We start from the raw sequence: 14669 nt of genomic DNA on the forward strand, positions 1-14669 counted from the left end.
TAGAACCATGTTCTCCAGACCACATTAATGTCGGCAAGTTTGCAATATCTATCTATGTATGATATCTAGCACAACACATCATGCCCAGTACCAGGAATTACACATCTAAATTTATTTCTCTTCTGTTTCATGCATGATCATGAACTTGAAGCCCTTTTGAGTACTACAACCTCTATACTCCTTATCTATCAAACTTGTTATAAACTCAATTCTCAAATGGGTTTGGTGTTGTGTGATATAGTGTATCATGGATATTTTTGATAGTTAAATAGGGTGTACTTAGTTAATTTTACTTTTTGATTTAAATATTATGATGCACTTAGATAATAGGATGTACTCAATTAATTTTGGGGTTCGTTTAGCATCACTATAAAAAAAATAGTTTTTGAAATGTTAACTTTTTTTTTTCCTTCTCTTTTTACGTTTTAAATGTATATAAAATTCTTTTTTCTTTAAAAAAAATTATAAACATATTCGAAAATTTATTAAGATTCCTTCAAAATAAGACGTGCTACATGGACATGAAAGTTTGTCAACGTACATGTGTCATATCTGGAATATTATCTCTAAATAGTAGTTTAATTAAATTAAACAATATATAGTATTGGAATGTATGTGTGTTGTACCATAGTTTTCCTCAAAATAATAAAGTATGGAGGGTCCTAAAATATAGCTTGCATGGCTGAAGATGGAAAAAAAATTTAGTCCTACGCTATTCTTTAAAAAATTAATATTTTGAAAGGCTAAAATTATAGCCATAAACTACATTTAGCCCTATAACTAGAGATGACCTTGCAAACTTCAAATGCACCACTTTACTCCTCACCCTAATACCCACATTTTAAAAAGTCTATGTGAAATCAAATTCTCCCACCTAAAGTTCAAACTCGTTGGTTGGCTTTCCTTTCGAAACAGACTCCCAGTTCAACAAAGAATCCATAGGTTCATTTCCTCTGTCAATTGGCTTGGAAACAGTAAGTGCTAAAATCTACAATAACACTTTCCGAATAATATAATCTTGTTTTCAATAGTTATCCGATGTAAACCTAACCTCTGCATTCTTGCATTCAAAGTTTTTGAGAGCTCATAATCTAGCTTGAGAGTTAAAAGTCCTTTGTTGACTGGTATTTCCTTGACTTTTGACAATCTTTTTCTGAAAATTTGTGCGAGGTTAGATTGTTGTTTTGCAATGTAGGAATTTTCCTCTCCCGAAATTGTCTTATCATGAGAAACTATACTGTTATGAAGGTCTTTGTCTATTTATACTGTTTCTCTAGCTGTTACTAAGCATGCTTCTTCCCATTTCTTGGTCGAAGGTATTTCTGTCTTTTGGTACCACTAAAGTCCACTTGTAGTTATCTCATTGGATAAAAAGTTTATATTCTCACAAATGCCCCTCATCTCTTCCAATTTCCAAAGTAGATGTTCAACAGACTCAGAAGAGACCCATTCCATCGATTCACTGGGTGAGATCTTCCACATGTATGAGGTCTCAGGTCCAGCTCCAAGCTAGGATTGTAATTAATTTGATCAAATAACTAGAACGGAGCATTTATCTGGAAAAAATAACAACAGAATCATTTCTCTGGGAAGAACTAGTCAAAAAATTTCATCATATCCCTTCTAAGATCGTTCTATTTCGTCTGGTATTTCGTAGGCAGAAACGATATATAACGTAGAGAATACATAAAAGAGACCTTCAAAGGACCAGGGTCCAGCTCCAAGCTTGCTAGGAGTGGGTATAAGCAGATCCACGATCTCGTTTCTAGAGACTGGAAAGATAAAAATGACATAATTTGCAAATATTATGTCAGGTGATAGTGTTTCTCCAAAAGAGAAGGCATGCATCTCAACATTACTAAAAATGAAAAAACAACAGCCAGAAACAAACATTCCAGGAAGCTCATGCTTTATCAAAAATATTGGATCACTCTAGTGCGCCATGCATTCTCCAAAGACTTGGTTGGCTACCAACTATGAGTCACAGTAAAACATTTAAAAATGACAAAATATGAAAATTTAATCTTATCAAGAGATTTCAAAATCGACTAACGAAATAAAATGAAAATGTCATTGACATCGAAATTTATAAAACCGTTCACCACATTAACCCAAGGTGACTTCTTTATACACATACAATTATACTATTTTAACACATACAATTATACTAATTAAGGGTAAGAAGGGAACACAAAGCCCAAACAATATTTGTACGCTTATGTTACATTGTAGTTGTTGAATCTTTAGCTTTATTATTTAAACTTAATTTAATCATCATAATGGCTTGAAGAAATTTTCATATCACCTTGCACTAAAATGGGGAAATTTGAAAAACCCAGAGGCTGCCTTGACCAAAGACCAGAATTGCTAGCGCGACCAGAGAGCAGCTACGGCGAGGCGGCTTGTCACCAGTCTTGTCCTCCATGTGGGTGGCCAACAAACGTTGGCTTTAAGCAATTGACCGACCACTAGTATCCATGAATAATAACTCAAGGTTGATGTTTACTTATATCATTGTATAGCATCTATATATACTTAAATGTTAAATATACAGTTATTTCCATTTGATTACCTATTTCACAAAAAGGCTACTTACAATATAGGAGCCAGTAGCCAACTAAGAAGTATACTATTCATTTCCGGAAGTGAATATTCACAACTGATGGCTGCAACGACAAATTCTGCTGAATAGAGAGAGCAAGAGGCAAAAATGGATGAAAAATAAATGAAGAAATCTTTTTTGTTCGACTGTCTGTGCTACCAGCTTCTGGACCTATTGAAAAACCCAGAGGATCATTTATGTGCTTAGTTTAAAAAGTCAATTAAGCAAACACACAACACACATGATCAACCAAATCAGAAAACAACAGTTTCGATGACATGATTAACATTCCTATATCAAATTAGCCAAATTGAAAATAATTCAGCCGTTCAACTATTGTCACAATCATTCCAGTGAATCATCAGAAGCAGTGTTCATCTATTTATCTTATCAATTGGATGACTCAATGGTTTATGATTTGGATGATCCTTAAATGGAAACCTAAAAATGCATGGTTTCAAAGATTTGATCACATTGCAAGCTGCACCTCACATGTGGCCGTTAAGTCAAATCCTCAACTTAGGTTTTTCAATCAATCACCAATGTGTGTGTGTTTGTGTGTATATATGGGTCAGGTTCAAGGTATGCACAAAAGGCCATATTTTTTTACACACTTTCTCAACCTTCACATCTTTTATCATCCAATGGATAGAAATGCATCTCACACAACAAATAACTTCATTATTTTCTCTCTTCGTTTATTTGTTGCACACTTGACGAGGTGGGGCATTTAGTCTCTCTCATTAAATGTGGTGTCTCATTCTTCTAGATTATTTTGTTTCCGTTTAATTCTGAAACGAAGCACTAAACTTCATCTGGTTTCTTCTCTCCTATTTAAATCAAACTTTTTTGTACTCTAGCCGGAAATCATGCATTAGCAGAGTTTGTCACTCTCATCAAACTTTACAAATTCAGCCTCCAGTAGAGAACCAAACTTCCCGTATCAGAGTGGCATCACATTCAGAAAAAGATTGAGTTGGAGGAAGAGGAAACTGTCATTTTTCCGTAATTTTTTTCAAACCCACAGTTTATTTTGAGGAAGTGAAATAAATCCGCTCAAGTTTTTAGATATGTTAATGAAATTAACCGGGTAGATGGGTTAAATTGTACGTGTGAATTTTTAAAGTGCAAGGGTGAGTAAGTCATGAGCTACAAAATGGAATAAGTAGCGTTCAGGTTTTGAGATGGAGGAAGCAGTGTAGACAGACCAACTTTTGGTTTTACATTTGTTTTTTTTTCTAATTTAATTTTGTCTTATTATTTTTTTTAAAAATTCAATCATGGGGAGAGGAGAGAGTGTAGGAGAAAAAATGGTGAGACAGAAGAGGTTTCCTTTTGGGTAAGAACTGAGAAGAGTTTTATTTTCTGTCAGTTTGCAGAGAGGAAAAGAATTTGTAAGGAAGAAGAACACATCACATCTAAAGTGGAAAGATTGACCAATATTGAATAATGTGCAGTAAAATATTTTTTAATCTTCAGGATTGGTGGAGAGAGGGAAGAGATAAGAGAATAAGAATTGAAGCACACTTTTTATTATTGTAAGGTTCAAGATATATTAATTTCTTTGAATGTGTTTAAATCTAATGGCTTAAAATGTATAATTTGTGTTAAAAATGTATGTCCCCCCGATCCTGGCCCTATATACGTATACATGTATATATGTGCGTGCATGTATACATATAAATAACAATACTGGTAAATGATAGATACCTGTCTTGATTTTAAATTTCAGCGTATTTGGTGGCCTTCTTAAGATGAACTTGATGGGATGGTCTGTTGACTGTCTATGCCGATCAGTCGCAGAAATCAACTGCACCAGAAACACATTTGAAATTGTGAAACCTTAGTAGAGGGGGTTGAATTGACAAAACTGATTTTCCCATAAGGTATCAAAATGCATTGTGTCACATTCAGGAGAGAACCACACAAGAATAAGCGGGTGTGCTCACCCGTCTACTTTTCTAAATTTTCAATTGTTTCGACTGGGTGTGCGTTACATGTCAACAAACGGGGCTCCTGAGAAACCCTACGATTTTGGGAGGCAAGAAACTCTAGCAAATAGCTGGACACAGCCTTGAAGAATCTAACCCTAGACAACGTGGGAACAAACCACGGGCCTGACCACTAGCCTAAACCCTCGCAGGTTATATCACAGTTCAAAAAAAGTTTCTTTGATTATTTTGATTGATTTGATTTGAGCACACAGCATAAGCAATTCACATGACTACACAAAAACCAAACATAGAACCTGTACTCAAACCTGCCACAAACAGTCAACTATAAAATTTGTGATGTGGAAATAGCTTTCCTTACAAATGGATTCAAAAATATCCAATTACATAAAGGTAGAATATATAACGCGATGTCATTTAAATTTTGCACAGGACAAACCACAAACCAAAACTCCATCAGATGCAATTTGATGCAAGAAGATTGGTCTTATTGATGTTTCTGTAGATATGTTTTTATAAACGTTTTCCAATGTTTAAAAGATTAAATTAGTTTATTTGGTCAACTTTGGACTGCGTAGGTTTTCTCTTGCTAAAGATAACTGGAGCATACACATAAAAAGACTATATTCCTCAGCTTAATGCAAACAAAGCAGTTCATGGAATGGGAAATTTTTAGTTTCTGAATCAAACCTTTTCATCAAAGCGAAAAAGAGATTGGTCAAAGTAGGGAGAAGGGCTCTGCGACTGACAACTAAAAGGCAAAGAAACTAGCATCTTCTTCACAAACTGCAGGATCATAAACTGATTAAATGTGAGGTTTGGGCACATAGATAAATACAGAATGCAACCACAACATTAACAAATAAACCGTGTTATCATGCCTTAATGATACAAAAGTAACTGGAAGCATTGCTATGAGGTTTGGGCACAGAAGATAACCATACTGATAAATAAACCTTGCTATCATGCCTTAATGATGCAAAAGTAACAGGTAGCATTGCTGTATAAGATATGCATGTAACTAATTCTGATAGTGAAACTTCACCTGCAAAGAACTACTTGCTTTATTTTTAGCACTTCTTAGTTGCTCCCGAGCATGCATGTTATTTGAGTGGGATGAAATGAAATTCAAATACAACGAATTTCTTGATGTTGCATGAAAGTGATCGCAGAATTGCTCAAACAGGAGATAAAGCTCATCTGCCGTATTCTACAAGGAAAAATGTCAAATAAAGCAAGGTCTTGTTTTGATCTGTGAAAACAGAAGAAAGAAATTGAAAAGAAACAGAAAACAATTGTCACAAAATTACCTGATAAAAAGCTGCGATTTCAGTTGTCTCCATGTTATATACCGCAAAAAAGGCTGGGTGCTGATCAGCATTACGTGATACCTGCTCCAACGATACCAAAAAAAAAAAAAAAACCAAAATTATGAAGTATTCAATCCAATCAGCACAAAGCCCATTGAGCACAAGAAAGCAAACTCTGCGAAACCCACATTAATACTGATAATGTTTGTTAGTTTACCACTATCCCAAAAGCTTAAGCTGTTGTGATCTGTGCCAGCATTTGTACAAAAGGCACATGTTAAAGATATCTTGTGACATTTGTGCAGTGGGAACATGTCAAAGACTACAAATGAAGAATCTTGGAGCAAGATTCATATTTTCCAGAGTGACACCAAACATCTACAACTAAATATAAAAAATACCAGAGTGACCAAAAATCTACAACTAAATATAAAGAATCTTGGTCAAATTCAGATGTCAACTCTGTTGAACAAATGGTACAACTACAATGGATAGGGTGACTCATTCCTGAAAGCATCTGGGTTCAATACGACAGAGTAATTTATCCCCTCTCCACCCTATCACAGATGGAGGATTAAATTATGTGATCAAAGAGTGTCCAAACATGAAGTTTATATTTCTTAGAACGAGTATGATATGAACGTAATGCTAGAAAGAAGTCTCACCCCTCCATCTACACTACCAAACTTTATTAGCAGGTGGTGCCGGTCCAAGAATTGTACCTGTCCAAGAGTTGTGTACAAACTTGTTACATGTCATATTTGGTGCGCATTATCAGATTGCCTGTTATATGGAGCAGTGAAGATTATGCAAGTGATTGCAGAAGTCTCATACTATATACATCTACATTTTAAAGAAAAATAATGCAAGCCTTACCTTCCAGATCACCAAGTCAACATAGTCTTGGAAATGGAAATAGAACTTCTTCTTCAGGGATTGGACCCTCTGGAGTGAAAAAGTCATAAAAGTTAGATTAATTACATTAAAAACATTTATTGCAAAACATACAAATAAACTGATTGCATAAGAGCTAATGACAAACAAAAAATAATGCACATAGGCAAGAACAAATAAATGTTCCAATTGAAGCATAATATCAAGTAATTCAAAACACATAAATGCCTGGTGCAAGATTTTCATTTGGGTTGGATGCTTAAACATCATATTAAATAGTTGTGCTTCCATCTTAATGATTTTCTGTCTATCATATAACCCAGATCTTTTAAGGGATTGGCACTGTTGTCTGCATGGGATGGTGGCACATTTAGGTTCATGGTACAGCTTTAGGAATGTGATATGCTTTTGTTTCCTGGTAATTGATATGCTCCAGTGCCTTGTACTAGCTAGGTTATGGGGCATACTTAGGTTACTATTTAAGATAGTGTTTCACTTTGGATTACTTATTGTTCAGATCATTTCTGCACAATCTGGAAGTAGATCAGTACATGCGTGCCTGAGAGCATAAATACTTACAGGCAAGCACAAAAACGCTAAATATCTTTCCACCTAAATTTGAATTTTCTGTGCCAAAAAGTAGGCTAATATTCATACAATTCTATTTTATAAAAACTACACACATAAAGTGTACCATATCCACATAGCCCAAGAGCTTACTAAGAGAATGAAAATGGTTTCAGAAAATGCCGGTAAACAAACATTAATGTAAATCACATCTGCTGCAACCCCATCGAAAAGATATTCCAAAGTGATGTGTTGCAGCAGCTTGGAAAACATATTCCAAAGTGCCATGGCAAGATAAAGCATTTAAATAACAATGAACCATAGAATGACAGAGATAACCAACCAATGCCTGATCTGGTTCTTCATTCCATATTCCTCTAAATATGAAAGAGAGCAACCGCTGTTTGATTCCACTAAGAAAGCAATAGTCTGATGAAGGCTCACTCTGATGTAAACCATTCTCAACAGGATTCTCAGGCAGTTGATGCAGTTTACCTTTTTCATGACTAAGCATACTCTGCCATCAATCAAAAGTTGATTTGTCAATCAAATGCTCGACATATTAAACATTAAAAAGAATTTCTAATCACCAAACTTTGTCAATTTCATGATAAAGGAGGAAAAATCAGCATTAGTTACTAAACTGTGTGGATGATTAAATGAAAAGGCAAGGAAAATGTGGGTTAGGCTGTAGAGATCCTTATTTAGTGGTCCGGGTACAGTTAGGATGGCAGAGTTTTCGGTCTCAGGAGCATATTGCTCTGATGAAGTGTTGGGAATAGAGCAAGATAGGAAAAAACAATCTTCTTATTATCCACCGCGTTAGAGTATAACACACAGGTGTTTATACAGAATCCAGGACATAAAATCTGCTCTAAAATTAGCCTATAATCAAGCTTAACAAATAAGCCTTCAATTATGACTTCAAGCTTAGACCAAAATCAATCTCCCAGCTGTAAACCGCCTATAATAACGGCACACAATAGCCACAAACAGAATGGAAAACTAAGTTTTGAACCTGTAGTACAAATTTATGTTGCCTTCAATTATTACTTCATTATTGCTATTTTTAGCAAAACACAACACAAGTCTTCATCAACAACAAATTCAGAGTTTCTATAGATTGATCCTATTAGACAAGATATTAGCAAATTCCATTAATCCAAGTCTCAGTAAAGGCTTGAAATATATGCCACTAACCTGAGTGCTTGAATTGAGAAAAAGCTCATCATCTTCACGACAAAATGTCCCAATTGCTCGTATGTCAACAAGGTTCCCAGAGTCCCTGATTTGCAGTATGTGTATTGTTTGATAGCGAATTGACACAATTGCCAGTAAATCATCATACAAGAAGACACCCATGTTATGGGCCAGGTTAATAAAATCGTTGTGAAAGCACTTCTGATCCAGAACAACTCCATCTTCCAATCTAAGCATCAGAAGGATTATCAAACTAATAAGTAACACATAGACTAAGCTTCCAAAAACACCCAATAACATTTCACTTTCATAAGTTCTCTGTTAAATTATAATCTATACAAGAAAAAAACAACAGCAGACCTCAAGAGGTGAAAAGTTATCTTTTCTATTGAGGGGACTCCCTGAACAGCTCCTCCAACAGGCGCATCATGATTTTGTGTAGTAGAAGTAGCAAATAGTCCAAATTGGTTACTCTCCATGTAAAGAAAAAAGTCCTTGCATATAAGCTCATTGCTAGAAGCAAGTGATACACAGTACAGTTGGCTGAAGAAGCTCTCAAACCTCTTTGCTTTTGGGGGAAGATCATTAGTATCGCATTCTTCCTTGCATGAATATGAAAGCCACGTTGGTCTATAAACAATCAGATCCTGATGATTTCTACTGAAACATATGAGGTATTGACCATCCTCAGTGATTTTACGGTATAGATGGTCTGGGCACTCAACTTCATATATGGTACAATTAGGGACTAAATTCTCGTAAAATCGCCTGGTATGGTGAACCTGCAAGCATTAGCATTACAGGTAGTACTCAGGATTCTGTAGTGTATGAACAGAATATTGCAACATTTTTTACCATTCCACTTCAGTCCCCTATTCATTTCTAGATATTCTAAGTTTTATATAAACATGTCATAAGAGATAGAAAAAGAAGAAAAGATAAATTGACATGAAGTTAGAGATAAAGATCACCACAGAGGCAAGACCTTGGCTTTCTGGAAAAAATGAAGATATACATAGGAAAGAACAAAAATTTTCTAATTCTACTGAACAGGAAGCGGAAAAATATATTAAACAACCCAGAAAAATCAAACAAGCAACAAAAAACAGTAGATAAATAAATAAATAAAAGCCTGAAGCACTAAGTAGTTGTCCATGCAGCTTTATATTAATCATAACATAATAACAGTAACAAGAGGTAAAGAGTAACAAGAAGGTACACTAGTGCCAGGAGCAACAGTGGAAATTTGGCGGTCGAAAATCCTGGCAGCAATATTGTGTCTTCTAAACATTACTATTGATGACTTCTACTGAAGCTGGAAGCTGAAGCTCAATTGATATTCTATCTACAAACAATTACTTACTTATTAGAAAAGAGAAAATGCTTCTATTAATTGAAAATGGAGAGACATGAGAATTTATTACAGATCTAGGTTTCCGAAGGCGTTGCCTAGGTGCTCGTCGGAGCTCAGGCGTTCCGTTATTTAGCTGTTTGCACGCTTAGCATTTGCGTCGGCGGCGAGCTTCAGTGCCGCTTTGTGGCTCTGTGAGGCGCATCTGCGCGAGGAAGAAGAAGGCCACGCGTCGTTTTGAGGTGCTGCTGAGTTTATCTTCTAACACGCTGCCCCTGTCTGATTATTATTATTTCTTTAAAGAACGCTGCCACTACTTTAAAAGAAACGCTGCGTTTTATGAGCAGCAAAATGTTTTTTTGTTTTTTTGTTTAGCAGTCTAACTTAGCCGTAATCCCCTCTCTCTTCCCCGATAATACATTCAATTTGAGAATTCTCCCCAACCATAGGCTGCAAGTAGGGGTACAAGTTGTATTGGAAATTCCAATTCAAAAATTTCTGATTTTGGCAAGTTCAAATCAATTCCGACATTCGAAAGTTCTTAAATCTGAAAATTCAAAAAGAAATTTGATTGGAATTGAAATGTATTTTAAGATTCTGAATTCCAAAATATATCAAGGGTTCAAGCTTAGACTATATATAATGACTAGTTTTATGTTGAATTTGAAATGACTTAATGGTCAAATAGACACAGACGAGCTAGTTCATAAAGGATAACAACATATAAGTGATAGTATGTAATAGTTTTTCGAGTTTTCACGTATGATTATTCAATTTTAACCTTTCAAATAGTTAGATATGTTTAAAAATTTCAATGATTTTCCAAAAATATGCAAGTTTCGAAATTTTCCACAAATTCCGAAAATTCCAAGTTTTCCAAATTGGAATAGATGTTGAAATTTTGAAATTTTTTGAAACGGAAATGGAAAAGAATTTTCATTGAAATTTTTTTTAGAATGGAATTGGAATCCCCTTATTCTGGTATGATCCATCTGAAAATCAGCCCTAGCTGCAAGTCAGCCATTCTATTCATCTATAACTCTTCACCTCGAAGCTCCACTTCAGTTTAAGCATATCTCTGCTTCAGTTATATATATATATATATATAATTATTTGTTATTGATTATATGTCTAGATTATTTTTAATTTTTCAATTTATTGCTTATCCCATTTCGTATATGTGATAGAGTAGAAATTATACATGCATGCATTGTTGATACAAAATATCCATTAGGCTTGCCAAAAAGAACCCAAGAAATAGGCATGGGCATGGTCTGGTTCGATGTTGTATTCCTTCTAAGTGCCAATATATGGTTAGTATAGTGGTACAAGTAAGGGTGTCAAACCATAGGGACTAATTAGACCTCTATAAATTACTAGCTTTGAAAGAACCCTAACTAAAAAATGAAAGTGACATATTGAAAGTAGTTTTTGTGTTGTAAATGAAAAATAACTTAGAATGCAAGAAAAATGTAGCAGTGAATGATATATTGATGTAGAAAGAATAGGGATGAGACGAGGGATTTCGAATTCACCATTGCAAAACCAATTCCATGTTTATAAAGTAAAACTGTATTCAACTACCAACCTGTTTCCAGAGTTCGTTTTACATATACATGATTTGTCATATGATGTGTGGTTTTGATCAAATTCTCCTAATCTGCAACCTAATTGGGATGTTCAACTTTGGTTCCAAGTTAAGAGTCATTAGCATGCAAGAAAACGTTAAAGAACCAAAGAAAATACACGGCAGGATGTTTGCATAACCTTGTCCATATAATATGTAGGCAACCCTAATGGTGATCAAACATTAAAATTGACAAACAAATTTAATAATAGATTCAGTGAATGAAACAAGAAGCAAATTGATGAACTGAATACTTTAACTTAGAAACATGGATTGATGTTGCAAGGCTACATCGAAATCCCTAGTTATGAATTTAGTTACACATCATGTTCACAGAGATTAAAAAGAAAATAAACAACATGAGTGAAAATAAATTCAAGAGAGGAAACCCTTGAACCAATTTTGATGTTAAACTTCTACAAGAACAACCTGCTGCAATGAGTCCTGATGGTGGAAATATATGGAATGGCTAGGGTTTAAGTGTGCATGAAAGGAGAGAAAAACAAAAAAGGTGTAGGGTTGTGAAATTCGCCCAGAATAAATAGGGTCTGTAAAAGTGGCTAAAAGGCAAGTTTTTATAGGGTAAAAGAGGCTGCAAGATATTCCAAAGAGATCCTAACAAATTAGCCTTTATTTTGCACATTTTTGCCTTATTTGCACCTCCAAACCAAGCTAGAAATCCCCATTGCTTTTTCATTCTGCTCTTAGTCTTCAAACAAGCCAGATTCGCCTTGGATTCTTTATTTGGACTTCAAAACATGTCACGAAACTTGTTTCCACGTTTGAATAAGGGTCAGCTCCAAAAATAACATGTTTTCATTTCTTTTGCCTTCAACTTGATCCTAAAGTAGATGCAACTGCATACTAACACAAAATAGGGTAAAATGCAACAAGTTTAACTCAAAAACATAACAAATAGACTAGAAATGGATTATATAAATGTATAAATATATGAGTTATCATTCAGCCCGGTTCTCAGCCAAATTTAGAACTAGAATCGTACTGTTCATCTGGTTAGGTCCGGTTCGATTGTGATGAAAAATTAATTATTTAACCAAACCAACCCGGATCAGTTCAGATTATGTTCGATTGCGGTTTTCCCGATTTGGACAGGCAAACAATCCCAGCTCAGTTTTTTTTTTCTTCAAACTTCTCCATCAAACAATCATCTTCACAGGTTCCTCATTAGTCATTTCTCGGCGCATGGTTGAAGGGAAAAAAAACCCAAAATTAGATTTTAGTAAATAAATAAAAAATCTTGCAGCTTCTCTTACTGCATTTTTCCAGCAACAAATCCAACAAAATGAAAAACAAATCCTCCAACCTATCGAGCAAAATAGATCTAGCAAAACAAAAAGAGAAATCAGACAAAGAGGAGAGGAGAGGAGAGGAAGAGGAGAAGACGAGAAGAAGAAGTTGAGGCTAGGTTTTCTTCAGGAGAGAGAGAGAGAGAGAGAGAGAGAGAGAGAGAGAGAGAGAGAAGAAGAAGAAGAAGAAGGATAGTTTAAAAAACAAAAAAAAAAAGGAGAAAGAAGAAAAGAGAGAGAGAGCGTGGACACAAGGAAGGGAGAAAAGAAAGAAGAAGGAAAAAAAAAGAGAAGAAGAAGAAGAGAGGGATAGAAAAACAAAAACAAAAAAAAGGAAGAAGAAGAAGAGTGAGATAGTGTCGGCAGTGAAGAAAGAAGAAATGAGAGAGAGAGAGAGAGAGAGAGAGAGAGAGAGAGAGAGAGAGAGAGAGAGAGAGAGAAACAAGAGGGGAAAGAAAGAATAAGAGAGAAGAAATGAGAGGAAAGAAATAAGAGAGAGGAGGAGGTGGAGAGAATTGAGAGAGAGAGAGAGAGGAGTGAGAAATGAGAAACATAAAATATTGATTTGATTAATTATGGCATAAGGAACATACCAAAATAAACAACTCACAAAAAGTAAGAAAAGAGCCGTTAAGTCTGTCATACAAGAGAAAGAACCCTTCTCTCTTCCTAACACATCACACCACACATGCACTATACAACCACCCAACTTGCTTTATTAATATCAATTCTTTTTTATGCGCAAGACATATAATCCCATGAATCATAGAGCCCCACGTGTAAATAAAATAATAAGAATATATATTTAATATGGCCGGTCCAGTTTGGTTTTTAGGTGAATAAAATCGAAATTGGAACTAATTTGAACTGGTCTGGTTCGGTTTTTTCAATGGATGTTGACTTTTTTGTCAATTCTTTTTTTTTTTTTGTTTTTTACGGCCCTGTTCGACTCAATTGTTCAATTTTGCGGTTTATACGCCCACACCTACTCGAAAATAAAGCCAAAATTACATGAGGAAGTAATTGAGCTCAAATGGCTAAAGGTCAGCCCCAGATACCTTACTTATGTTAGACAAATCTTATCTACTTGTTCAAATTCAAACTCTATAACAGGTGTGGATAAGGAGTCTTAGTCTGTGTGGGCTTCTTCAGTTGTAATCTGATATGGTTTCTGTTTGTATTTCAAATGTATGATTTTTGGCTCCCACGTATATAGGGATATGATGTAATCTTTGTAACTGATACATTTGTTTTGCTAATATAAATAGGTAATCCGTCATGTTGATGGAGATAAGCCCATCAAACAAATCTTGAGTTCTCTATTGTTTTTCATTGTATCCAGAGCCTTCAGTCTCAGGGCTTGAAATTTAGACTGAAATTTATTTCCACACTTGTTTCAAACTTATGGCAACCAACAATTCTTACACCAGCAATGTTGTATTTGCTCCTTACATACCCATCATCGTCAACATCAAACTGGATCGATCTAACTATCCATTATGGCTAGCTTAGATTGTTCCTCTTTTGAGAAGTCGGGATCTTATATCGTTCGTTGATGGCACCAGTGAATGTCCTCCTAAGAATGTTGCTAGGAGTACTGCTGTGAATCTTGCCTACTCCACCTAGGTTCAACAGGATCAACTGATCCTTAGTTGGATCAATAGCTCTCTGACTTCATCTGTTCTCTCTACCATGTTAAGAAATTAGACTTCTCGCACAACTTGGCAAGTTTTGGAGCACAGATATGCCTCTGCCTCTTATAATAGAATATTGCACCTACGTAATGAGTTTCTTCGAACCATGAGGGGTGATTTGTCCATGAGTGACTACCTTGATCACATGAATGCTATTGGTGACAA

General features: G+C 35.2%; 1 protein-coding gene across 6 annotated transcripts; it reads right to left on the bottom strand.

The window, feature by feature from the left end:
* On the bottom strand, positions 1279-10177 carry LOC18785540 (light-mediated development protein DET1). 6 transcript variants are annotated; one of them, XR_002270230.1, is made up of 14 exons: positions 9950-10177; positions 9745-9870; positions 8886-9307; positions 8526-8754; positions 7669-7842; positions 6741-6809; positions 6530-6586; positions 5865-5945; positions 5600-5764; positions 5245-5340; positions 4313-4412; positions 2306-2773; positions 1698-1772; positions 1279-1556 (listed from the first exon to the last, which is right to left on the bottom strand). XR_002270230.1 is itself a non-coding variant. In XM_020557612.1 (13 exons), exons 2-12 carry the CDS (start codon positions 9814-9816, stop codon positions 2634-2636), a joined length of 1605 nt encoding a protein of 534 aa, XP_020413201.1. In that variant the 5' UTR covers positions 9817-9870; positions 9950-10177; the 3' UTR covers positions 2037-2468; positions 2597-2633. The 6 variants fall into 6 exon arrangements, 3 of the variants coding, with proteins under 3 accessions (XP_020413201.1, XP_020413200.1, XP_020413202.1); XR_002270229.1 differs by having other exon boundaries at positions 1279-1772; XR_002270231.1 differs by lacking the exons at positions 1279-1556; positions 1698-1772 and having other exon boundaries at positions 2037-2468; positions 2573-2773.

This window comes from Prunus persica, chromosome G2, assembly GCF_000346465.2.
Source record: "Prunus persica cultivar Lovell chromosome G2, Prunus_persica_NCBIv2, whole genome shotgun sequence".
Classification (NCBI taxonomy): domain Eukaryota; kingdom Viridiplantae; phylum Streptophyta; class Magnoliopsida; order Rosales; family Rosaceae; genus Prunus; species Prunus persica.

Excerpts from the sequence above, each read along its gene's own strand:
- LOC18785540 (XM_020557612.1), bottom strand. The coding sequence starts at position 9,816 with ATGTTTAGAAGACACAATATTGCTGCCAGGATTTTCGACCGCCAAATT. Across the intron at positions 8,755-8,885 it reads ATAACTTTTCACCTCTTGAG|ATTGGAAGATGGAGTTGTTC; the intron begins GTCTGCTGTTGT and ends TCTGATGCTTAG. Across the intron at positions 6,810-7,668 it reads AAGAACCAGATCAGGCATTG|AGGGTCCAATCCCTGAAGAA; the intron begins GTTGGTTATCTC and ends TTTTCACTCCAG.